The sequence below is a fragment of the Erythrolamprus reginae genome, chromosome 2, assembly GCF_031021105.1.
Source record: "Erythrolamprus reginae isolate rEryReg1 chromosome 2, rEryReg1.hap1, whole genome shotgun sequence".
Lineage (NCBI taxonomy): Eukaryota > Metazoa > Chordata > Lepidosauria > Squamata > Dipsadidae > Erythrolamprus > Erythrolamprus reginae.
This window is the reverse complement of record NC_091951.1, coordinates 340,425,218-340,451,036: the sequence shown is the minus strand read 5'-3', so window position 1 is coordinate 340,451,036 and position 25,819 is coordinate 340,425,218. Positions and strand designations below refer to the sequence as shown.

Genomic DNA, 25,819 nt, shown 5'->3' with positions numbered 1-25,819 from the left:
TTAACTTGTTCTTTTTAATATTAGATTTTAATTATATTTTATTGTTATTGTTGTTGTGAGCCACCCCAAGTCTTCAGAGAGGAGCGGCATACAAATCTAATAAATTATTATTATTATTATTATTATTATTATTATTATTATTATTATTATTATGTCAAAACAACACAGCAAACGAGATCACTATGCTGGATTTCGTATTTCATCACCAGTCGGGCGCTTCCCAAGCACCTAGGACTGCGTGATGTAGCAGCAAATTATGTTTGCCGATCCCAGTAAAGCGGCCTTTTGAAATTGACAGATGGAGATTTTGTCAATTCTGATGGTTTTCAACTATCCGCTGAGATCCTTTGGCACTACACACAGCGTGCCAAGTACCACTGGGACCACTTTCACTGGCTTATGCCAGAGTCGTTGCAGCTCAATTTTTAGATCTTCGTATTTCACTAATTTCTCTAGCTGCTTCTCCTCAATTCTGCTATCCCCTGGGATTGCGATGTCGATGATCCATACTTTCTTTTTCTCCACGATCAGGATGTCTGGTGTGTTATGCTTCAGAATTCGGTCAGTCTGAAGTCAGAAGTCCCACAGTAGTTTTGCTTGCTCATTTTCGACCACTTTTTCAGGCTTATGATCCCACCAGTTCTTTGCCACTGGTAAATGGTAGTTCCGGCACAAGTTCCAGTGGATCATCTGTGCCACAGCATCATGTCTATGCTTGTAGTCAGTCTGTGCGATCTTTTTGCAGCAGCTGAGTATGTGATCGATTGTTTCATCTGTTTCTTTACAGAGTCTGCATTATCATTATTATTATTATTATTGTTGTTGTTATTATTGTTATTTTTGTTATTATTATTATTATTATTATTATTATTATTATTAATATGTACTTGACTAAGTAAGTAACTAAGTAAGTAAATAACGTTCTAAGGCAGGACTTCTCCAAGACCCTCCCTCATTCTCATTATAATCTCCTCCTTTTTCATCCCTCTTCATTGTCCTTTCTTCTTCCTACCCCTCTTTCCTTATTTTTCATTCCTTGCTCTCATTTCCTCATTCGTTTTGTTTTTAGTTTGGTTTGTTAGTCCTCTGCCAACGAAAACTGCATTTCGGGGGGGGGGGGATGAGCTCCATTTTTGCTAGTAGAGGCACCCCAGGCTGTCACCATTTCCAGGAAGACCCTGTGGGCTGGATCTAAGCCCCCCACAGGCCAGTTCCAGCCCACGGGCCTTAAGTTTTGTCAGTGTACTTATGACTGGCAGAAGCATGGTAACAAGACTTGCAGATGGGAGCATGTCTTTCCCAAGGGGGCAAAGAGACAGCAGAATTTGGAATTTCTGGTAGGCAGGAAGAGAGCAAGGATACACATTCCCTTGTTATTCCCAGAGTATATCTAGACTGCTGGGCCTCAGTTTACTACAGTTCATTTAGTGACCATTCAAACTTATAACGGCACTGAAAAAAATGACTTATGACCATTTTTCACAGTTACGACCTTTGCGGTATGATCGTGTGATCAAAATTCAGACGCTGGGCAACTGGTTCGTACTTATGACTGTTGCTGCGTCCCAAGGTCATGTGATAATCTTTTGTGATCTTCTGACACACAGAGTCAATGGGGAACCCCCGATTCTCTTAACAACTGGGTTACTAAACTGCAGTGATTCGCTTAACAAATGTGTTAAGAAAGGTTGTAAATGGGGCAAAACTCACATAACTCGCAGAACTCAGCCGCGAGAGCCATCGTGGGGCTTCCCAGATTCGCCCATGTTTCTACAACACTCTGTGGTCTGAATTAGCTGCCGATCAGTTTCCGGTCACAATTCAAAGTGTTGGTTATGACCTTTAAAGCCCTACATGGCATTGGACCAGAGTACCTCTGGAACTGCCTACTACCGCATGAATCCCAGCAGCCGATAAGGTCCCACAGAGTTGGCCTTCTCCGGGTCCCGTCGACTAAACAATGTCATTTGGCGGGCCCCAGGGGAAGAGCCTTCTCTGTGGTGGCCCTGGCCCTCTGGAATCAATTTCCCCCAGAGATTAGAACTACCCCCACCCTCCTTGTCATAAATTACTCAAGACTCACTTATACCGCCAGGCATGGGGGAGTTGGGACACCTTTTCCCTAGGCCTCTTTATATTTTGTTTGATGTTTGGTATGAATGTGCTGTTTGGTTTTTAAATATATGATAGGGCTTTATATGCTTCTTTTAATATTAGATTTGTTTTGCTCTAATATTGTTTTTATTGTTGTGAGCTGCCCCGAGTCTTCGGAGAGGGACGGCATACAAATCTAATAAATAATATTAATAATAATAACAAATGTCTCTCTTAACAAGATAAATTTTGGGCTTAATTGTGGTTGTAAGAACCTTGGTGGTGCAGCGGTTAGAGTATAGTATTGCAAACTACTTCGGCTGATCACCGGCTGCCAGCAGTTTAGCAGACTGAATCTCAGTAGATTCAAGGTTGACTCAGCTTCCATTCTTCCAAGGTCGGTAAAATGAAGACCCAGATTATTGGGGGCAATATGCTTACTCTTTGTAAACTGTTTAAAGAGGGCTGTAAAGCTATTACTGTTGTAAGTGGAGGACTACCTTTAATTATGCAAATAATTGTTTTAGTCAGGCAAGATTCTGCTTTAGACAAAGAACAATTTTTTATTTTAATTTTTTTTAAACAAAGCCTACTGAGAAATAACTCCACCCATCCTTCTTGGTCCCTTGGGCCTGACAAATATATTGAGAAAATTCAAGGTATATTTAGATCAAAATCTACCGGAATACATGTCCACGATTGATTCTATGAGTCATTTAATATAAAACAGTTTTGTAAGAATTGTTTGAATGACACATAATCAGTGATTGCTAATTTGGGATACAGCAGTAAGGAGTCGCCCAACTAAACTCACCTGTTTGCCAGAATTCTGCAGGTTAAATATGAACTTGGATAGCCCAGTGTTGTAGTCCGTAGTGGGAAAATAAAAAAATCATCCTTGAAAAGACACTGGCAACCCGCTTCCACACTACTGCCAAAATTATAATGAGAGTTCCTGAAAGTCAATGGAGTTCAGTTTAACTCAACAAAATGTTTTTCCTTTAAGGGGAAAAAATGATATATCGGTAGTTATGGATTTCTTAACCCTGCTATTCTACAAAGCATGTTGTGATATGTTAATATAAGACATCAAAATGTACATTATGATTTCACAGATGTTAAATCCCACTGCCAATTAATCCTTCTGTTACTCCTTAATGTGTATTAGCTGTTATGCATTGATGGGAAAACTCAGATTTTATACAATTACATTTCCCACTATCCTTATTTGTTGATCTTCCTGGCTGGGTGCTGATTGGACCACACTTACAGCTGGAGTGTGCTAAAGAAGAATTTAAGAAAATAAAATTTCCCTAATTCTCACAAGTTATAATGTATAATATTTAGAGAATCTTATGCATCTGTCCTTTACATCAGTGTTTCCCAACCTTGGCAACTTGAAGATATCTGGACTTCAACTCCCAGAATTCCCCAGCCAGTGAATGCTGGCTGGGGAATTCTGGGATTTGAAGTCCAGATATCTTCAAGTTGCCAAGTTTGGGAAACACTGCTTTACATGAATTGGCTTTGAACACAATTAAAATAAAACCATGCATTCCTTAAAATGAAACATAAAATTACAAGTCTCCAAATATATGAATTCTGTTAACAGTTTAGCTTCAAGCTCTGCTTGTGGAAAGAAAAACACAAAAGTCAAGATAAGCAGGAACAAATTTTTTAAAAAATCATTCTGCCAAAAAATACTCACCTTGCAATATTAATAATAATAACTTGCAAGAAATACCACTTGCCTGCAAGCAAGTGGTAGAGGGAGCCACAAAATAGAGAAAGTAATAGAAAATGAAGATGCTTAAGTGCTCTGGGAATTTAGAATTCAAACAGACAATCACCTGCCATATAACACAGCAGACTTAACAAGTATTGATAAGAAAGACAAGGGGAAAAAATCTGGATAATGAATGTTGCAGAACCTGGAGACAACAGAACAGAAAAGAACTGCATGCATATATATATATGTATGTATGTATGTATGTATGTATGTATGTATGTATGTATGTATGCGACGTTTCGGTGAAATCACATTCACCATCATCAGGCTGAAGTTTTAAGCTTCGTGCTGTTGTAAATATATATATATATATATATATATATATATATATATATATGTCACATGGGTTTTTTTTTGCTGAATTTGAAAATTAAGGGAGACTAGGATAGATCTATTTCGGCCTTATTTTGGCCTCATCAGCTAGCCATACCCACTGGGACTTGAACCTGCAACCCTTGCCTTGTAAGGCAGAGAATTATCATCTAGGCTACAGTATCCAATCCCTTCAGCTCTGCACCAGGGAAGGGTTACATATTTTTGTGTCGAATCACCCTGGTGTATTGAAGGAACATCACAGCTCCTTATTTGCCTCTCGGCAAATATTTGTTTTCGTAGATTTTCACGGGTACAGGTATGATGGTCTTGGTATATTTGGGTTTCTTCCCGTGTAGGATTTGGAAATTTCTGGCAACGTTTCAGTGAGGTCCCACTCGTCATCTTCAGGCTGGTGCTTCTGTCCTTGTTCTAGGCCGAACACAGCGAGACCTGAGCTGCCTTCCTTCTATAAATACTGGTGGCTGGGTGTGGCTCAGAAATTGCCTGCTGTGTAGAAACTTCCTGGTGAGTCAGTGGGGTAACACCTGGGGTCATTGATGTAGCTGAGCTATGCTGATTAGTTAATGATTGTGGATTAGGCGTGATATCCTGAGTAGTTGGAGCTTGCAGGCTACTTGATTGTTTTGCAATGTGTGTTCTGAGTCTGGTTTCAATTTCTATGGCTGGGATACGTTTGAGGGCTGGTTTCCAGATGTCTGGTAGGCAGGAGGTATCATCCCGCTTGTTCATATTTTGGGGATGTTTTTCTATCTCGATGGCTTCCATGATTATTATTTTGCTGTAGTGTTCTGTTTTGGAAATTAATTTAGTAGAGTCAAAATCAATTTCATGTCCTGTAGTTCTGAAGTGTTGGAAAAGGGAGGAGGTTTTTTCTTTTTTCCTTAATGCATTCTTATGTTCTGCAACACGTGCATTTACTCTCCTGTTAGTTTGTCCAATATATGTGGCTGGGCAGATTTTACACGGTATTTGATAAATTCCCTGGTTTTCTAGCTGGATATTGTCTTTGGGGTTTCTTAGGATGTTGGCTATTTTTTTATCTGTACCAAAGGCTGTCTTGATGTTGTGTTTGCGGAGAATTTTACTGATTTTATACGTGGTGCCTTTGATGTAAGGGAGGAGGGTGATGCCATTGTCCTGTTCTGTGTCTTGGTTCTTGGGGGGGTGTCTCTTTTTGGATTAAGTTGGTGATTGCCTCTCTTTGGAATCCATTGGAAATTAATACATTTGTGATATATATATGAATGAATGAGTGTGGCAAAAGAAAGCAAAATTAGTACAAATGTTAATAAATGTTTTGGGTGCAAAGAGATCTGGAGCATCTCTTGGACATTATCAACATTGGCAAAATCCTCAAGAGTCAATTACAAAAGGCAGCTTTACTGAGAACTCTTTACATCCTGCACCAGTACTTTAACACCTGCCTAGTGCAGGCCTTTGGAAAGAACTTGACAGGTGGATAAAAGAGACGAATCTAGTCTAAGCATCTGGCTGACTGTGCAACCAGCCATAACAATAAACTTCTCCTAATACCTTCCCCCAAATTCTCTGAAGTCTCTTATACTAAATCTCACCCCCAAATCCTTCCCTCCTTTCCTCGGGTGCAAATAAGTGGTGGGTTTCACTCAGCGGTGGGCTACAAGTCGGAACACTAAATTGCGATCACCGCCGCAGCTCATAAGTTCTTGCAGGGCCAGCACGATTTTGCTGCTGCACCTGTGGATGTAGCAAAATTGCGCATGGAGCCACAGGTGTGCCCGTGTTTCGTCAAGGTTTTTTTGCTTCTGCGCATGCGCATACACTTATTACGATGTTGTTAGCACAACTTCTTTTACTCTCCTTGTTATTCTTCAGTGAATCATGTTAATATACTTTAACCTCCACCATGTCTGTGTAGTTGTTAGTGGCTTTCAACAAACCTTGTCCATAAGTTACTTGGCACATAAAGTCTGCATTTCGCTTATCATTAGAATTATTCTTTGTATGTGTATCAAACATGTTAGATGCTACCTCTATTCTTTAAGGTCATCTACAGTAGAATAGAATAGAATAGAATAGAATAGAATTCTTTATTGGCCAAGTGTGATTGGCCACACAAGGAATTTGTCTTGGTGCATACGCTCTCAGCCTACATAAAAGAAAAAGATGCATTTGTCAAGAATCATGTGGTACAACACTTAACTATTGTCATAGGGGTCAAATAAGCAATAAAGAAACAATCAATATTAATAGAAATGGATGCACATATACACATAAAACATATAACTGGCATATAATCCAATTAATAAATAAAATAAATAAATAAACAAAGACTGAAACATTTATTATTTACTATTTATTATTAGATTTGTATGCTGCCCAACACCCAAGGGATTCTAGGAGCACTGTTTGCCGTAAGCTGCGCATGTGAGCGCGCGCATGCTCCAAAATACCCCTTGCGCACCCTTTTCCTCGGCCGTGTGCTCCTCATCCACTTGCCAGCCTGCGGGGGGGGCAGGCAGGGAGGCGCGGGCAGTAGAAGGGAGCCGCGGCCGCCCCTGCCTCTCCATGGTGCCTCCGGCCCCCTCACGCTCCTGGCCTCTCGGCCCTGCCCCCTGCCCGCCCGGCCTCTTTTTCTCCTCCGCTGCAAGAGAGGCAGGGCAGGTTTTCTCCGGAGGCTGGCAGGCGCGCGGACCGGCGCTCGCTCTTCACATCTCCCTGCCTGCGTGTCCACCCAGAACATTCAAAGTAAGAGTGAAGGGTTTTCTTATTTTGAATGTTCTGGGCCGGTGGGCTGGCAGGGAGATTTGGGGAGCGCCCGCCGGCTGCCGCCCGCCCGCCCACTCGCCGCCTGAGTCACCCGCTCGCCCGCCCGAGCCGCCCGCTCGCCCACCCGCCCGCTCCACCTCTCTTTCTCCTCCACTGCAACACAGGCGGGGCAGGCGTTCTCCAGAGGCTGGCGGGCACGCGGACCGGCGCGCACTCTTCCCATCTCCCTGCCAGCCTGCCCAGAACATTCAAAGTAAGAGCGAAGGGTTTTCTTATTTTGAATGTTCTGGGCGGGTGGGCTGGCAGGGAGATTTGGGGAGTGCACGCCGGCCCGCTTGCCCGACATTGTAAATCACTTTCGCCAGCCTCCGGAGAACGAGAGTGAGAGTGACAGAGCAAGATAGAGAGAAAGTGAGAAAGAGAGTGAGAGAGAAAGAGGGGGGAGAGAAAGAGATAGCAAGAGAGAGAACGAGAGAGAGAAAGAGTGAGAGAAAGAAAACAAGAGAGGGAAAGTGAGAAAAAGAGAGGGGGGAGAGATAGAGAAAGAGAGAGAAGGAAAGAAAGAAAGAGATGAGAGGGGAAGGAAGAGAGTGAGAGAGAGGAAGGAAGCAAGATAGAGAAAGAGAGAGAGAAAGAAAGAAAGAGATGAGAGAGGAAGGAAGAGAGTGAGAGAGAGGAAGAAAGCAAGATAGAGAAAGAGAAAGAAAGAAAGATGAGAAAGGAAGGAAGAGAGTGAGAGAGAGGAAGAAAGCAAGAGAGAGGAAGAGAGAGAGAAAGAAAGAAAGAAAGAGATGAGAGAGGAAGAAAGAGAGTGAGAGAGAGGAAGAAAGAGAGAGAGAGAGAAGAGTGGAAGGAAGAGAGAGAGAAATGATAGAAAAAATGGGAGAAAAAAAGAGAAATGAGAAAATGATTGAGGCAGAGAATGACAGGAAAGAGATAGAAACAGAGAGAGAAGTGACTCTTGATTTAAAGCATATGGTAAAAGCACTTAAATAATAACAGAGAAAAAAACCCAGCCCTCACCTGTTTTTATTAATAGTTTTGCTGGTTGGTTTAGTTTTAATAGTAATGGATTTTGGTTTTTTTTAATTATTAATTTCTTTTAATAAAAAAGAAAATATTTATCTATCTATCTATCTATCTATCTATCTATCTATCTATCTATCTATCTATCTATTTATACTTCTATGCCGCCCAGTCCCAAAGGGACTGTCGCTCAGACACTATACTTTTCCGCCCACACCGAAAAAAAAATTAGAGGGAACATTGTCTAGGAGTCTAACATAGTGTATTCTATAACTCCAGCCACTTTAAATGATCAATGCTCCTTTGTGGTCCAGTTTGATGTATCAATCCAGACAGGAGGAGGAAGAAGACGGCTGGGGATCTAACAAGCATAAACATTCATCTGGTTTCCTGCGAAGTGTTATCTGAAGTCTCCCCAGCCCCTTTTGCGAACTGAGCAATCTGAACGGATGTTGTGCATTGTATTCATAGTGATCTCTCAATAGTTGGTATCTGCAGAACATTCACAGCTGCTATAATAGACATTTCTGAGGATGGATTTTCCTCTTTGAAGGCTCGTTCCTGGTAGGGTGTCACTACATCATGTTCTGCTCGTTTCTCCTCCGGATGCACCGTTTCCTCGCGAAATAAATCTCTTTCCAGTTATGCCAGCTGCACAAAGCTGCTCACTGGTCAAAACACTAAAAAAAAGGGGAACAAAAATCCATCAAGTTCTCCATTAGGGAAAGAAAAAGTGAGCTCAACAAAGCTGAGGCAGTCCTTTTTTATTGACTGAAGGATTGGCTCATTTAAGTCTCCTTTCAAGATAACGGATGATCGAAATGGACTAGCTCTAAGAATACCCTTAGGGTTGGTCCGTTTTAAATACCTTTCCCTCTACAAAGAGAAATGCATTTTTAAAAACAAAACAAAAACAAAAACAAAATTAAAAGTGTACACTAGCTAAACATAAAAATAGGCTCGAAAAATAGACTGAAAAATATAAACACCACAAAGTTGATAGGGTATTGTTTTCTTTTAAAAAAAATTCTATCTATCTGTTCTGTCGGGCTCTCTGGTAGACTCCTCCCAAAAATTCACAGGTACAAATTTCAGACACACACACGTTTGAAAATTCAAAACAATGTTCTTTATAATAAAAATTCACTTAAACTAAGTCCTCTTTTGGTATAGCAAAGAGCACTCGTCTCCAAACAAACTGGTAATTTGTACAAGTCCCTTATCAGTTCTGTGATACTTAGATTGCAGCTGTGAGGCAATTCACAGTCCTTCTTTCACAAAGTGAAACACACTTTGCTCTGGTTTAGTTTCAAAGCGGGGAAAAATCATCACACAAAAGGTCAAAGTCAGTAAAGCAGTCACGAAACATAATCCTCCACAATGGCCAAACCCACAGGCTGCTATTTATAGCAGCCTCACTAATTACCACAGCCCCACCCAACCACAGATGGCCTCATTTTCTTTGATAATAATCTCCGCATGCGTGGCTGTATCATTAACTCTTGTTCTGAATCTAAGGAGGAGCTAGATAATTGATCTCCTTCTGAGCTGTCTGCCCCACTCTCCTCCTCCCTGTCACTCATGTCTTCTTGGTCAGAGCAGCCTTCATCAGCAGATTCCACCGGGGGCAAAACAGGCCTGCAGCATGTGGATGTCTCCCCCACATCCACAGTCCTTGGGGCAGGAGCTGGGCCAGAGCTAACCACAACATCTATCTATCTATCTATCTATCTATCTATCTATCTATCTATCTATCTATCTATCTATCTATCAGACTTATGTGCCGCCCTTCTCCGAAGACTCAGGGCGGCTCACAACATATAAAACAATTCAATAACAATTCTAAGTCCAATTTTAAAACAATCTAAAAACCCGATTCATAAATCATACAACCATACTCATTCACATGAGTGCAGTGATCCCTCGTTTATCGCGGGGGTTACCTGCCAGGACCACCCACGATAAATGAAAATCCGGGATTTTCCCACACATTGTCCCTCACTGCCCCCCTCTCCTTACCCCTCGTCTCTCTGCCTCCGTCTCTCTCCCAGGGAATCCTGGAGGCTCCGCTCCGCACCCAGCAGTCAAGTGTCGCTTTGGCAGGGACAAGGCAGGTGCACCGCTGAGTTAGCCCCAGCGCCCCCTCCCTGCTGCCAGGATTGGCTAACTCAGCTGCAAGCCTTTAAAGGAGCCTACCCTTCATTCGTTACTTCTCAGGTTAGGGGAGAAGGTCCAACTTGGGCGAAACTGCCGCCACCCGTGTTCACTTCCGGGTCTTTCAGCAACCTGCGATGCACTGAAGCTGTGAAAGGTGAACAGCGAAGTGGCGAGGGATCACTGTATAGTGTTAATATAAGATATGGCAACATTTGCAACAATTGCTAGAGAGCAGGATGGATTAAGCCAGAGGTGGGGAACTATGGCCCCTTCATGATTTGTGGACTTCAACTCCCAGAATTCCTAGACATGGATAGCTCAGGAATTATGGGAGTTGAAGTCCACAAATCATAAAGGAACCATAAGATCCCCACCCTTGGATTAAACCATCCTGGAATCAACCAGCTCTTGGGGCCAGCTGTTGTCCCATGGTTCAATGTCTTTTACTAATTCTTAATTTGGTTCCACCTGCAGAAATTTGCCTTTAGAACAAAAAATGTCCACCTCCAAATTTCAGTTATCCACAACTTACAACAGTTCATTCAGAGACTGTTCAAAGTTGCAATGCACCACAAAAAAGTGACTTATGATTTATTTTCACACTTCTGACTATTGCAGCCTCCTCATGTTCACATGACCAACATCCAGATGCTTGGCAACTAACTTAACAACTGAGACGATTCACTTAACAATTCTGGCAAGAAACACCATAAAATGAGACAAAGCTCACTTAAGTCTGCGGAGAGGGGCAGCATACAAATCTAAATAATAAATAAATAAATAAATAATAAATAAATAAATAATAACAAATATCTCTGTTAGCAGCATAAATTTTGAGGACAATTGTAGCTGTAAACTGAGGACTTCCTGTATGTGGACAGTAGTCCTTCTTGCCCCAATATCTGCTATGATTACTAGATCCTGGCATTAATTGATTGATTGATTGATTGATTGATTGATCGATTGATTAAATGCTATCAAATTGATGTTAGCTTTTAGTGATCATTTAGATCAGGGCCGTCAAACTTGCAGCCCGTAGACTGGATGAGTCATGCGTTGACCACATCTATGCCTTGATGGTAGAGGCCACATGATGACAAAAGTTTGACATCCTTGATTTAGATCTTCTCTAGAATATTTTCAGTCTGGCCCTTTAATGTCTTCCAACAACATATCCATCGCCAGTATAACCAAACTACTGGCTGTCTCTTTCCCACTTTCTCTGAATTTTTCCCAGTACTTTGAGTCTTTTCTTTGCACCTCTCAATTTTTGTTGTTGTTGTTTCTATGCTGCAGTTGACTGTTTTCTTAGATGTTTGTGGCCTTATTTGTTTCAAAATATTATTAGTTTATCAAAATATAAATAGAAAATACAAAGGGTAAATATAATAGAAAAACAAAGGAGGGAAAAGGGAAGGGAGGATAGAAGGGAAAAAAGAAGGAAATAATTGGTGACTTCCGACTCCTTTTGATGCACTAGAATAAGGCAACAGCATAAAACCTTTTCTTTTTATATAATATTATATAATAGCCATTTCTATAGCAACAAATCTATCTAATCACCCAAAATCAAAGATTCCATTTTTTTCCACCTCAAGCACAAAGTCTAAAAGTGATTTCCAGGTAGAAATAAAACCATTTGTAGATTTGTGGTCTTGTTAAAGATCTTAAACGCTAAATTTTAAACGCTACATTTTTAAAAAGGGATCAATACTGTTTTTATCCTGACTCTTCGTAGTCTAACTTTCACTCCCATCGAAGGTTATAAACCATCTCTCCCATCCAAATGTCTTTGCAAGATACTCACTTCAAGTGCCAGTCTATGGCATATTTCTTGACAGCTGGTTCCTCTACTATTAATAATTGATCCTCAAAGGAAGAAATTGTCCTTTACTGTCTTCATTGTCAATTTTAAAACTAGTTGCTATCATAATTTGGTCTTGTTTATATTTAATTGCAGTCCCGTTTCTTTCTCTCTCACTGCGATTCTTGGCTTTCATCACTAAAGCTGGCACAGCTTTGCAGAATAATGTTATCAGCATAGCACAGGTTATTGATGTTTCTTGCCCCAATTTTCAGACTATGATTATTTTCTTCCAATGCCGTTTCCTTCAATATGTATTCAGCATAAAGACTGAATAAATAAGGAGAGGCTAATCAGTTTGGGAATGTTTCATCCGCATTTTAGATTCTTGTCCTGTCTATAGAATCATAATCAGAATAGAGGTGAAAGGGACATTGGAGCAGGGGTGGAAAGCTCTCGATTCGCTCGTGCCTTTCGGTTGTTGGAAAACCGGTCACAAAGGGAATGTGAGGCTCCGCCGCCCTGCCCGGACACCGCCATTTGGATTCTTTTACTCTCTGCTATATGTATGATTACATTTAAATCCTAAAATGCTAAAAAGAAGAGAGATCACCCTGCCAAGAAAAGTGTATATAGTCAAGACTTGGGTTTTCCTAGTTGCAATTTATGGCTGTGAAATTTGGACCCTAAGAAAGACTGAGTTCCAAAGAATTGAGGCCTTTGAACTATGGTGCTGGAAAAGACTCCTGCAAATCCTTGGACTGCAAGGCAATCCAACTGGTCAGTCCTAGAGGCGATCAACCGTGACTGCTCTTTATTTATTTTATTTTATTTATTTATTTTGTCCAATGCACAATACATATTGAAGAGGATAGACATGAGTTATTATATATAAAGAAAGGATATAAAAGTCCAATACACAATGAGGGTTTTAGTGGGTATATATCAATATACACATAGTAAAATACATGATGAAGGTTATAGAGGAGATACTCATAGTAAAATATATCTAAGAAATAATAGAAAAGAAGATATAGTAATAGAACATATCAATGAAAGAATAGAAGAAGAGATATAGAAATAGAAGAAAGGTATAGGAGATATAGGAGAGCAATAGGGCAGGGGACGGAAGGCACTCTAGTGCACTTGTACTCGCCCCTTACTGACCTCTTAGGAATCTGGATAGGTCAACCGTAGATAATCTAAGGGTAAAGTGTTGGGGGTTTGGGGATGACACTATGGAGTCCGGTAATGAGTTCCACGCTTCGACAACTCGGTTACTGAAGTCATATTTTTTACTGTCAAGTTTGGAGCGGTTAATATTAAGTTTAAATCTGTTGTGTGCTCTTGTGTTGTTGTGGTTGAAGCTGAAGTAGTCACCGACAGGCAGGACGTTGCAGCATATGATCTTGTGGGCAATACTTAGATCTTGTTTAAGGCGTCTTAGTTCTAAACTTTCTAGGCCCAGGATTGAAAGTCTAGTCTCATAGGGTATTCTATTTCGAGTGGAGGAGTGAAGGGCTCTTCTGGTGAAGTATCTTTGGACATTTTCAAGGGTGTTAATGTCTGAGATGCGATATGGGTTCCAAACAGATGAGCTGTATTCGAGGATGGGTCTGGCAAAAGTTTTGTAAGCTCTGGTAAGTAGTGTGAGATTGCCAGAGCAGAAGCTACGTAGGATTAGGTTTACAACTCTTGAAGCCTTCTTGGCTATAATGTTGCAGTGGGCTTTGGCACTTAAATCTTTTGTTATTAGTATACCAAGGTCTTTAACCGAGTGGGGATTATCTGTGATAATTTGATTATTCAGTTCGTATTTGGAGTTCAGGTTCTTCTTCCCAATGTGTAGGACAGAGCATTTGCTAGTTGAGATTTGGAGTTGCACTCAGAAACAGCGTCAAGGTCTTTTTGGAGAGTAGTTGTGTTATCGGTGGTGTTGAAGAGTTTTACATCATCGGCAAAGAGGACACAGTTGCTTGTGATGTAATCGCAAAGGTCATTGATGTAGAGAATGAAGAGCGTTGGTCCCAGTACACTACCTTGGGGAACACCGCTTTTAACTGGGACGGGGGTGGATATGGTGCTTCCTATTTTGACCACTTGTTGTCTGTTTGATAGGAATGCTGTAATCCAGCTGTGGAGGGATCCTGAGATGCCATAGGATTTGAGTTTTAGGAGTAGTTTGTCATGGACCACTGAATCAAAGGCTTTGCAGAAGTCAATATAAATTGCATCTGTAGATTTCCCTTGATCTAGATGAGTTGTCCATATATTTTTGCAGTGGAGGAGCTGCAGGTTGCAGGATAGTTTTTTTCTGAAACCAAATTGTTTATTAGAGAGCAAATTATTAGTTTCTAAATGGAGAGTAATTGATTTGTTTATAATTGATTCCATGACTTTGCATGGGACGCAGCATAGTGAAATTGGTCTGTAGTTATCTACAAGAGATGAAACTCAAATGCTTTGGCCATCTACAAAGAAGGAAGGACTCAATAGAGAAGAGCCTAATGCTGGGAAAAATTTAGGACAAAAAAAGAAGGGGACAACAGAGAATGAGGTGGCTGGTTGGAGTCACTAAAGCAGTTGGCATGAGCTTAAATGGACTCTAGAGGATGGCAGAGGCAGGAAAGCTTGGAGGAACGTTGTCCATGGGGTTTGTTTGTTTGTTTGTTTGTTTGTTTGTTTATTTGTTTGTTTGTTTGTTTGTTTGTTTATTGATTGATTGATTGATTGATTGATTGATTGATTGGATTTGTATGCCGCCCCTTTCCGTGGACTCGGGGCGGCTCACAACACAATAAAACAGTTCATGACAAATCTAATAATTTACAATTTAAAATATTAAAAACCCCATTATTAAGCAAACATACATACAAGCATACCATACATAAATTGAATTGGATAGGCCTGGGAGAGATATCTCAGTTCCCCCATGCCTGACGACAAAGGTGGGTTTTAAGGAGTTTACGAAAGGCAAGGAGGGTAGGGGCAGTTCTAATCTCTTGGGGAGCTGGTTCCAGAGAGTCGGGGTCGCCACAGAGAAGGCTCTTCCCCTGGGGCCCTCCAACCGACATTGTTTAGTTGACGGGACCCAGAGAAGGCCAACTCTGTGGGACCTAACCGGTCGCTGGGATTCGTGCGGCAGAAGGTGGTCTCGGAGATATTCTGGTCCGATGCAATGAAGGGCTTTAAAGGTCATAACCAACACTTTGAATTGTGACCGGAAATTGATCGGCAACCAATGCAGACTGCGGAGTGTTGGTGTAACATGGGCATACCTAGGGAAACCCATGATTGCTCTCGCAGCTGCATTCTGCAAGATCTGAAGTTTCCGAACACTTTTCAAAGGTAGCCCCATGTAGAGAGCATTACAGTAGTCGGACCTCGAGGTGATGAGGGCATGAGTGACTGTGAGCAGTGAGTCCCGGTCCAAATAGGGCCGCAACTGGTGCACCAGGCAAACCTGGGCAAACGCCCCCCTCGGAGCAGCTGAAAGATGGTTCTCTAATGTGAGCTGTGGATCGAGGAGGATGCCCAAGTTGCGGACCCTTTGGCTATCTACAAAGAAGGAAAGACTCACTAGAGAAGAGCCTAATGCTGGGAAAAATTGAGGACAAAAAAAGAAGGGGACAACAGAGAATGAGGTGGCTGGTTGGAGTCACTGAAGCAGTTGGCATGAGCTTAAATGGACTCCAGAGGATGGTAGAGGCAGGAAAGCCTGGAGGAATATTGTCCATGGGGTTGCTAGTTGTCTATGGGGTTGCTAGTTGCAAAGTGACTTAGCAACTAACAACAACAACAAAACTTCTGCAGTGCTACGATGCTTCTTAACCTCTAGAAATAGTATTGTTTTCCAAACATTTTATAGGTTTGCTCTTGGGTTTATAAAGTACATTTTAAAACTATGTCTTTGCATCTGCATTTTCAAATAACTGTTACATGCCTAAAGCTTTCTTTTCAATCTTGGCTACAAAACTCACATTTAACAAACCTATTTCCAGAATGGAGAAAAACAGTCTGTTAATCCATATGGACATTTTATGTCGCGCAGCACAAAATGCATTTAAAATGGCATACAAAATGGCATACAAGAGGGTTTTTGACATACACTTGCAGAAATTGAATTTCATCCTGTATTATAAACCTCCTTGTATATCAGTGCTTTAGATTTGTCTTTGAATTAATAAAGCCCCTTCTGCAGTAAATTCGGATATTTTGCAAAAGATCTGTCAACATCTGCTGCTGTTAATTGGCTGGATTTCTAGCTTTGTTTAAAAGGAACAGATAGACCTTACATAGCTAATTCCGGGCAGTCATTGAGAAAGACTATTAAAACCTTGTTTAATTGGTGATCTTGATGTAAACACAGTTTTCCTTGGTGCCAGAGAGTATGACTGTGAAGCCATTAAAAGTAGAAGCTCCAGAAATGCAATTGTGGCTAGATTTTGGAACCAAGCACCAGGTTCTGCCACTCATTCATAATTTCAGACTAATAATTTCTGCGGCAGCCTCAAAATCCAGGTATTTGAGAATCCATCCATGACATATAGCTCGTTATGGCAATGAAGTCTTCAAATTCTCAGAACACGACTGTGTTTTTTCTTAAAATTATAGCTTCAGCATAATCCCAGAAAAAGATACCTGATGTTTAAGGAGCTGCTACAGATGCAGTATTGCATTGGCAGTTCTGTGTTAGCAAAAACTTCAGAAGAGAAGGATTTAGGGGTAGTGATTTCTGACAGTCTCAAAATGGGTGAGCAGTGTGGTCGGGCGGTAGGAAAAGCAAGTAGGATGCTTGGCTGCATAGCTAGAGATATAACAATCAGGAAGAGGGAGATTGTGATCCCCTTATATAGAGTGCTGGTGAGACCACACTTGGAATACTGTGTTCAGTTCTGGAGACCTCACCTACAAAAAGATATTGACAAAATTGAACAGGTCCAAAGACGGGCTACAAGAATGGTGGAAGGTCTTAAGCATAAAACATATCAGGAAAGACTTAATGAACTCAATTTGTATAGTCTGGAGGGCAGAAGGAAAAGGGGGGACATGATCGAAACATTTAAATATGTTAAAAGGTTAAATAAGGTTCATGAGGGAAGTGTTTTTAATAGGAAAGTGAACACAACAACAAGGGGACACAATCTGAAGTTAGTTGGGGGAAAGATCAAAAGCAACATGAGAAAATATTATTTTACTGAAAGAGTAGTAGATCCTTGGAACAAACTTCCAGCAGACGTGGTAGATAAATCCACAGTAACTGAATTTAAACATGCCTGGGATAAATATATATCAATTGTAAGATAAAATACAGAAAATAGAATAAGGGCAGACTAGATGGACCATGAGGTCTTTTTCTGCCGTCAGTCTTCTATGTTTCTATGTTTCTATGTTGGCAACTTCTTGAAACAACTGTGTTTTTTTCTTAAAATTATACCTTCAGCATAATCCCAGAAAAAGATACCTGATGTTTAAGGAGCTGCTACAGATGCTCAATAGGCTTTCACATATTTCAAAGCCTCCTTTTTAACTCTACATCCAACACATTGTGCAGTCACACTGCTCTGCATATTTTCTTTGCATACATTAAAAAAAAATACTTTCTAGACGGATGACCATAGGCCAGACATGCGCCTATTGGCAGGTGCTTGCTTTATTATTTTCCTTTAAAATTACATCTTCCTTATGCACAATGATCTTTTTCTTTGCGTAAGTGTTATTTAGCATTGCTGCAGTGAAAGCCAACTGGTTTAATTTTCATCTGTAGGTGTTACACTTTAAATGGATTTCCAAATGCAAAATTGTGCATGCTGGGAATATGTCTGTACAGTACATGTGCATTTTAAAGTTGGCAAATAAGTGTTTTAAAGGATTAAAACATGAAAACCAAAGCCTAGAACTACAAGGAGCAGGCAGAATTTACCAGTTCTCATCCAATTTAGTGGGAAAGAATTTGCTTCTGAAGTTTCAGCGAAATTGTTACGAATAGAGTATGGTTTTCTTGCAGTTATTTAGCTACTGATCAGTTTCCAGTCACAATTCAAAGTGTTGATTATGACCTATAAAGCCCTTCATGGCATCGGACCAGGATATCTGCAAGACCGCCTTCTGCCGCACAAATCCCAGCGACCGGTTAGGTCCCACAGAGTTAGCCTTCTCTGCGTCCAGTCAACTAAACAATGTCATCTGGCAGGACCCAGGGGAAGAGCCTTCTCTGTGGTGGCTCCGACCCTCTGGAACCAGCTCCCCCCAGAGATCAGGATTGCCCCCACCCTCCTTGCCTTTTCTAAACTTCTTAAAACCCACCTCTTCCGTCAGGCATGGGGGAATTGAAACATCTCCCCCTTGCCCATGTAGTTTTTGTGTATGATTCGATTGTGTGTTGTTTTTTATATATTGGTTTTATGTATATATATATAAGTAAAGGAAAGGGTGTGGCTAGCTGATGAGGCCAGAACAAGGCCGAAATGGGACCATCCTAGTCTCCCTTAATTTTAAAATTCCAGCTAAAAACTGTAACCTAGATTTTTAAATATTAGATTTGTTACTATGTATTGTTCTTCACCATTGTTGTGAACTGCCCCGAGTCTGCGGAGAGGGGTGGCGTATAAATCCAATAAATCTAATCTAATCTACAAGGAACCTCATTGGTGAGAATGTGAGTGGTTTGCCTTTCATTGGATAGTCCTTTAACAATAACAACAACAGAGCTGGAAGGGATCTTGGAGGTCTTCTAGTCCAACCTCCTGCTTAGGCAAGAAACCCTACACTATTTCAGACAGGTGGTTATCCAACACCTTCCTAAAAACTTCCAGTGTTGGAGAATTCACAACTTCTGGAGGCAAGCTGTTCCACCAATTAATTGTTCTAACTATCAGGAAAATTCTACTTAGTTCTAAGTTACTTCTCTCCTTGTTCAGCTTTCACCCATTGTTTCTTATTCTACCCTCAGGTGCTTTGGAGAATAGGTTGACTCCTTCTTCTTTGTGGTGGCCCCTGAGCTATTGGAACACTGCTATCATGTCTGCCCTGGTCCTTCTTTTCATTAAACTAGACATGCCCAGTTCTTGCAACCATTCTTTCATATGTTTTAGCCTCTAGTGCTCTAATGATCTTTGTCGCTCTTCTTTGCACTTTTTCTAGAGTCTCAACATCCTTTTTACAGACCTTTTTCTCCAAAGATCTGTAGCAGGAGTGTCAAACTCAATTTCATTGAGGGCTGCATCAGGGGTGTTTTTGACCTCAGGGGGCCAGAGTAGATGTGGCCAGGGTAGACGAATTGGGGAGCTCCATTTTCAGCTGCAACAGTTTCCTGCAATCCTCTGCCAGCAGAAACGGAGCTCAGAAGAGGTGTGTGGCCTGAGTTTGACAACTCTGAGGTATAGCAAGGATGGCAAATAATAGAATAGAATAGAGTAGAGTAGAATATAGTAGAGTAGAATAGAATAGAATAGAATAGAATAGAATTTTATTGGCCAAGTGTGATTGGCCACACATGGAATTTGTCTTGGTGCATATGCTCTCAATGTACATAAAAGAAAAAGATACATTTGTCAAGAATCATGTGATACAACACTTAATGATTGTCATAGGGGTCAAATAAGCAATGAAGAAACAATCCACATTAATACACATCTTAGGATATACGCAACAAGTTACAGTCATGCAATCCTAAGTGGGAGGAAAAGGATGATAGGAATGATGAGAAAAACTAGTAGAAATAGAAGTGCAGATTTAGTAGAAAGTCTGACAGTGTTGAGGGAATTATTTGTTTAGTAGAGTGATGGCGTTCGGGGAAAAACTGTTCTTGTGTCTAGTTGTCTTGGTGTGCAGTGCTCTGTAGCGACGATTTGAGGGTAGGAGTTGAAACAGTTTGTGTCCAGGATGCGAGGGGTCAGTAAATATTTTCACTGCCCTCTTTTTGACTTGTGTAGTGTACAGGTCCTCAATGGAAGGCAGGTTGGCAGCAAATGTTTTTTCTGCAGTTCTGATTCTCCTCTGAAGTCTGTGTCGGTCTTGTTGGGTTGCAGAACCGAACAAGACAGTTATAGAGGTACAGATGACAGACTCAGATATGGGCCCGTTCAATGATGAAATCCAATTTTTTTAAAATTATCAATTCTATGGGCATGGCAGGGGAAGGATGTTGCAATCTATCCCACTCCAGAGGAAGGACACTGCAAAATGCCCATTCCCTCCCCACACCTGGGGGAAGGATATTGCAAAATCTTAATTCCCATCAGTGGCTGCTGTTCAGTTTGGAGCCACAGTTACAATGGTACTTCTACCTGAGAACGCCTCTACTTACGAACTTTTGTAGATAAGAACCGGGTGTTCAAGATTTTTTTGGCTCTTCTCCGAAACTGTAACCGGAAAAGATAGGGAGAAGCCTCCATGGGGCCTCTCTAGGAATCTCCTGGGAGGAAACAGGGCCGGAAAAGGCAGGGAGAAGCCCCCATGGGGCCTCTCCAGGAATCTCCTGGAAGGAAACAGGGCCTCCACCCTCCCTGTGGTTTCCCCAATTGCACACATTATTTGCTTTTGCATTGATTCCTATGGGGAAAATTGCTTCTTCTTACAAACTTTTCTACTTAAGAACCTGGTCACGGAACAAATTAAGTTCATAAGTAGAGGTACCATTGTATACTCATTAATTTTAATGAATGAATGGGCCCACTGAGAGATTTCACCTTTGATGTAAAGGGAAAAGCAGAAAAGAACAAAGAACAGAGCTTCTTCCTAGACCTGTCCAACTGAAAATAGGGTCTCATAATGTCTTTGCATGTCTTTGGCATAAATAAGTAAATAAATGCTGAACAAGAAAACAACAAAGCTTTACATATTACATCAGTGTAGCTGTTAGATATTTAACTCATCTTCATTTAATGACCCCATAATCCCTAGCGGGATGGAGTCAGGGCAACTTCATGGCATTGGACCAGAATATTTCCGGGACCACCTTCTGCCACACGAATCCCAGCGACTAGTTAGGTCCCACGGAGTTGGCCTTCTCTGGGTCCCGTCGACTAAACCAGTGTTTTTCAACAAGTGTGCCGTGAGACATGGTCAGGTGTGCCGCGAATCTCAGAGAGAGAGAGAAAGCAAGAGAGAGAGAGAAAGAAAGCAAGAGAGAGAGAGAGAAAGAAAGCAAGAGAGAGAGAGAGGGAGGGAAGGAGAGAGAAAGAGAGCAAAAAAGAGAGGAAGGAAGGAAGAGAAAGAAAGAAGGATGGAGAGAGAGAAAGAAAGAGGAAGGAAGGGAGAGAAAGAGGGAGAGAGAAATAGAGCGAAAGGGAGGAAGAGAGAGAAATTTTTTGTCCAAACTTTTTTTAGCCCCCCCCCCCCCGCCCCACTCAATGTCCCCCAGGGTTTTGTAAATGTAAAAAATGTGCCGCGGCTCAAAAAAGGTTGAAAATCACTGGACTAAACAATGTCGTCTGGCGGGACCTAGGGGAAGAGCCTTCTCTGTGGTGGCCTCGACTCTCTGGAACCAACTCCCCCAGATATCAGAGTTGCCCCCACCCTCCTTGCCTTTCGCAAGCTTCTTAAAACCCCCCTCTGTCATCAGGCATGGGGGAATTGAAATTTTCCCTTCCCCTCTAGGCTTATAGAATTTATACATGGTATGTTTGTATGTATGATTGGTTTCTTAAATTGGGGTTTTTTAGATTATTTTTAATATTAGATTTGTTTACATTGTCTTTTTTATTGTTGTTAGCCGCCCCGAGTCTTCAGAGAGGGGCAGCATACAAATCTAATAAGTAAATAAGTAAATAAGTAAATAAGTAAATAAGTAAATAAGTAAATAAGTAAATAAGTAAATAAGTAAATAAGTAAATAAGTAAATAAGTAAATAAGTAAATAAGTAAATAAGTAAATAAGTAAATAAGTAAATAAGTAAATAAATGATACATGCATACATACATACATACATACATACATACATACATACATACATACATACATACTGAAGGGAACTAGCAGAGTGTTTTAATGGCTGGATGCCTTTTCTTTCACCAATGCAGAGTTTTGTTCAGCAGATATATTCTCAGTGTGCCCAAAGAGATAAATATCTTCCTCTACCTAGGATCGAACCCGCAGCCTCCTATTTGTGAGGTGAGGGCTCCACCTCTAGGCCATTGCAGCACCACTATACTAGCTGCTAGATCTTTAACTGACCTGGTAAAATATGTTTTCTGTACACAGCTGTTGGGTTGGGCATGCAATCATTTCAACATATGGGACAATAAGAGAATGGCTCAATACCATTTTGTGTTCTGAAATAGAATAGTTTTCTGGAGAAAAATAAACGCTTGACATATTGAAATAAGATTGCTAACATGCAGGAAGGAATGTTTTATGGACTCGCACTGCCCCCTGTACAATCCATACTCACAGGACATGGTGATAGCTACTACAGGTAGTTTTCAACCTACAATCACAACTGGGACCAGAATTTATGTTATTAAGCAAGGTGATGGTTGAGTTCACACCCAATTGTATGAGCTTGTTTGCCATGGTTGTTAAGTGAATTATTGCACTTGTTAAGTGAATCCCTGTAAATTTATTTATTTATTTTATTTATTAGATTTGTATGCCGCCCCTCTCCGTCGAAGTGAAGTGAATTGTGCAGTTGTCAATACAGGCTGATTGCCAACTGTGCAAATTTTGATCATGTGACCATTGGTCAGGTTTAGGTTATGGTCATAAGTGTAAATTCTAGTTGTAAGTCATTTTTTTTTCAGTGCCAGTCTAACTTCAAGCAATTTGCTAAATGAATAGTATAAGTTGAGGACTATCCGTAACTCAGTTCATAAAAGATATGTCTCCAAGGGTTATTGTTCTTTAAGATTCAATGTGACATCTACGTTGAGATCAGTGTATCATCAAATCCCATTGCAAGTGAACAATGGCGCACCAATCCCAGTGGCCGCTTAGGTACCACAGAGTTGGCCTTCTCCAGGTCCCATCGACTAAACAATGTCGGTTGGTGGGACCCAGGGGAAGAGCCTTCTCTGTGGTGGCCCAGCCCTCTGGAATCAACTCCCCCCCAGAGATTCAAACTACCCTCACCCTCCTCGCCTTCTGCAAAATTTATTTATTTATTTATTTATTCATTCATTCATTCATTCATTCATTCATTCATTCATTTTTATGCCGCCCTTCTCCTTAGACTCAGGGCGGTTTACAACATGTTAGCAATAGCACTTTTTAACAGAGCCAGCCTATTGCCCCCACAATCCGGGTCCTCATTTTACCCACCTCGGAAGGATGGAAGGCTGAGTCAACCTTGAGCCAGTGGTGAGATTTGAACTGCTGACCTTCAGATCTACAGTCAGCTTCAGTGGCCTGACTCTACCTGCTGCACCACCTGCTGCACCACCCCTGCTGCACTCTACCTGCTGCACCACCCCAGCTCAAGTTGAAGACTCACCCCTGTTGCCAGGCGCGGGGATGATTAAGCCCCCTCCTTTGCTGTTTTTTTTCTCATCTCTGTATCACAATAAATTGGGTTGAGTACGTATGATTGTGTAGTTCATGATTTTATGATACTGATTATGTTATATTAATGTTTTTTTAATTAACTTTTTTTTAAAAAAATTAACATTAGATTTGTACTGTGTTGTATTATTGCTATGTTGTGAGCCGCCCTGAGTCTTCGGAGAGGGGCGGCATACAAATCTAATAAATTATAAATTATTATTATAATGACAAGAAAAGATAATTTCTTTTTCTCTTTTTCCATTTGTATGCTTTTAAGTCCTATAGCAGTGATGGCGAACCTATGGCATGGGTGCCACAGGTAGCACACTGAGTCATATCTACTGGCACACAAGGTGTTGCCCTAGCTCAGCTCCAATTTATTTATTTATTTATTTTGTCCAATACACAATGAGGGTTTTAGTGGGTATATATCTATATACACATAGTAAAATACATGATAAAGGTTAGAGAGGAGATACTCATATTAAAATATATTTAAGAGATAATAGAAAAGAATGTATAGTAATAGAACATATCAATGAAAGAATAGAAGAAGAGATATAGGAATAGAAGAAAGGAATAGGAGATATAGGAGAGCAATAGGACAGGGGACGGAAGGCACTCTAGTGCACTTGTACTCACCCCTTACTGACCTCTTAGGAATCTGGATAGGTCAACCGTGGATAATCTAAGGATAAAGTGTTGGGGGTTTGGGGATGACACTATGGAGTCAATGTACATGTGCGTGCGAGACAGCTGATTTTTTGCTCACACTGAGGCTCTGGGAGGGATTTTTGGCTTCCAGAGAGCCTCCAGGGGATGTTTTTATCCTCCCCGGCTCAACGGAAGCCTTTGGAGCCTGGAGAGGGTGAAACATGGCCTAATTGGCCTACCAGAAGTTGGGAAACAGGCCGTTTCGACTTCCACTGGGGTGGTGGTGGAAGCTGTTTTCCCCCTCCCCAGGCATTGAATTATGGGTGTGAGCACTCAGACATATGCAATAGCGCACACACACACACTCTTTTGGCACCCAAGGAAAAAAAATGTCCACCATCACTGTCCTATAGGGAGTTCTGATTAGCTACTACAAAGGGAAAAAAATGTTACCCAATCTGAGATGAATAAACTCTAGATGGCAGCAGAGAACACAAAACCTCTAATTCCTTGCTGCCACCTAGTGGTCCTTTGGTAAAAATAGCTCGACCTTTACCTAATCAAGACGAGCAATTTGTACACCCTTATGCAAGGAATTGCATAGGGGTATACAGTATGCAAGGAATATGCAAGGAATTCCTAATACGCAATATTATGCAATAATATGCAGTATGCACAAATCCCAGCAACCAGTTAGGTCCCACAGAGTGGACCTTCTCCGGGTTCCGTCAACTAAACAATGTCGTTTGACGGGACCCAGGGGAAGAGCATTCTCTGTGGCGGCCCCGGCCCTTTGGAACCAACTCCCCCCAGAGATTAGAATTACCCCCACCCTCCTGGCCTTTCGTAAGCTCCTTAAAACCCACCTCTGCCATCAGGCATGGGGGAACTGAGATATTCTTTCCCCCTAGGCCTTTACAATTTTATGCATGGTATGTCTGTATGTATTTTTGGTTTTATAATAAGGGTTTTTAACTGTTTTTAGTATTGGATTGGATTGTTACATGCTGTTTTTATCATTGTTGTTAGCTGCCCCGAGTCTACGGACAGGGGCATCATACAAATCCAATATATAAATAAGTAAGTAAGTAAGTAAGTAAGTAAGTAAGTAAGTAAGTAAGTAAGTAAGTAACTAAGTAAGTAAGTAACTAAGTAAGTAACTAAGTAAGTAACTAAGTAAGTAACTAAGTAACTAAGTAACTAAGTAACTAAGTAACTAAGTAAGAAAATAAAATTAAATTAAATATAAAATTAAATAAATAAATAAATAAATAAATAAATAAATAAATAAGTAAGTAAGTAAGTAAATAAATAAATAAATTCATTCATTCATTCATTCATTCATTCATTCATTCATTCATTCATTCATTCATTCATTCTAGATTTACCCCCTCAAATCAATGGGACGTGAATTAGCAAGCCTTTTGGAGTAGGCTGGTCTGCTTGCGTTCGTAGGGAATCAGAAAATGAATAAGGCAACATCCACTTTTAATGTCTTTGCTTTTCAGAGCATCAAAGTGAGTTGGTTACCTCCACCGTCCAGCATGCAAAATGGATTTATCACTGGCTATAAAATACGGCACAGAAAGACAGCTCGCAGGGGTGACGTAGAAACACTGGAACCAAATAACCTCTGGTATCTGTTTACAGGTGAGTGTTTACGTGACATTAACCTTATAAAACAGAGGGGGAATGAAATACTAGGGGAATAAAATGAGCTTCTACTTCAA

General features: G+C 40.9%; 1 protein-coding gene across 1 annotated transcript in view; it reads left to right on the top strand.

The window, feature by feature from the left end:
• Window positions 1–25,819, top strand: part of DCC (DCC netrin 1 receptor) — a 927,153-nt gene that overhangs the window by 625,283 nt on the left and 276,051 nt on the right. The window contains exon 13 of the mRNA XM_070736918.1: window positions 25,598–25,739. Coding sequence (XP_070593019.1) covers window positions 25,598–25,739 — 142 coding nt within the window. The remainder of the gene's footprint in view (window positions 1–25,597; window positions 25,740–25,819) is intronic.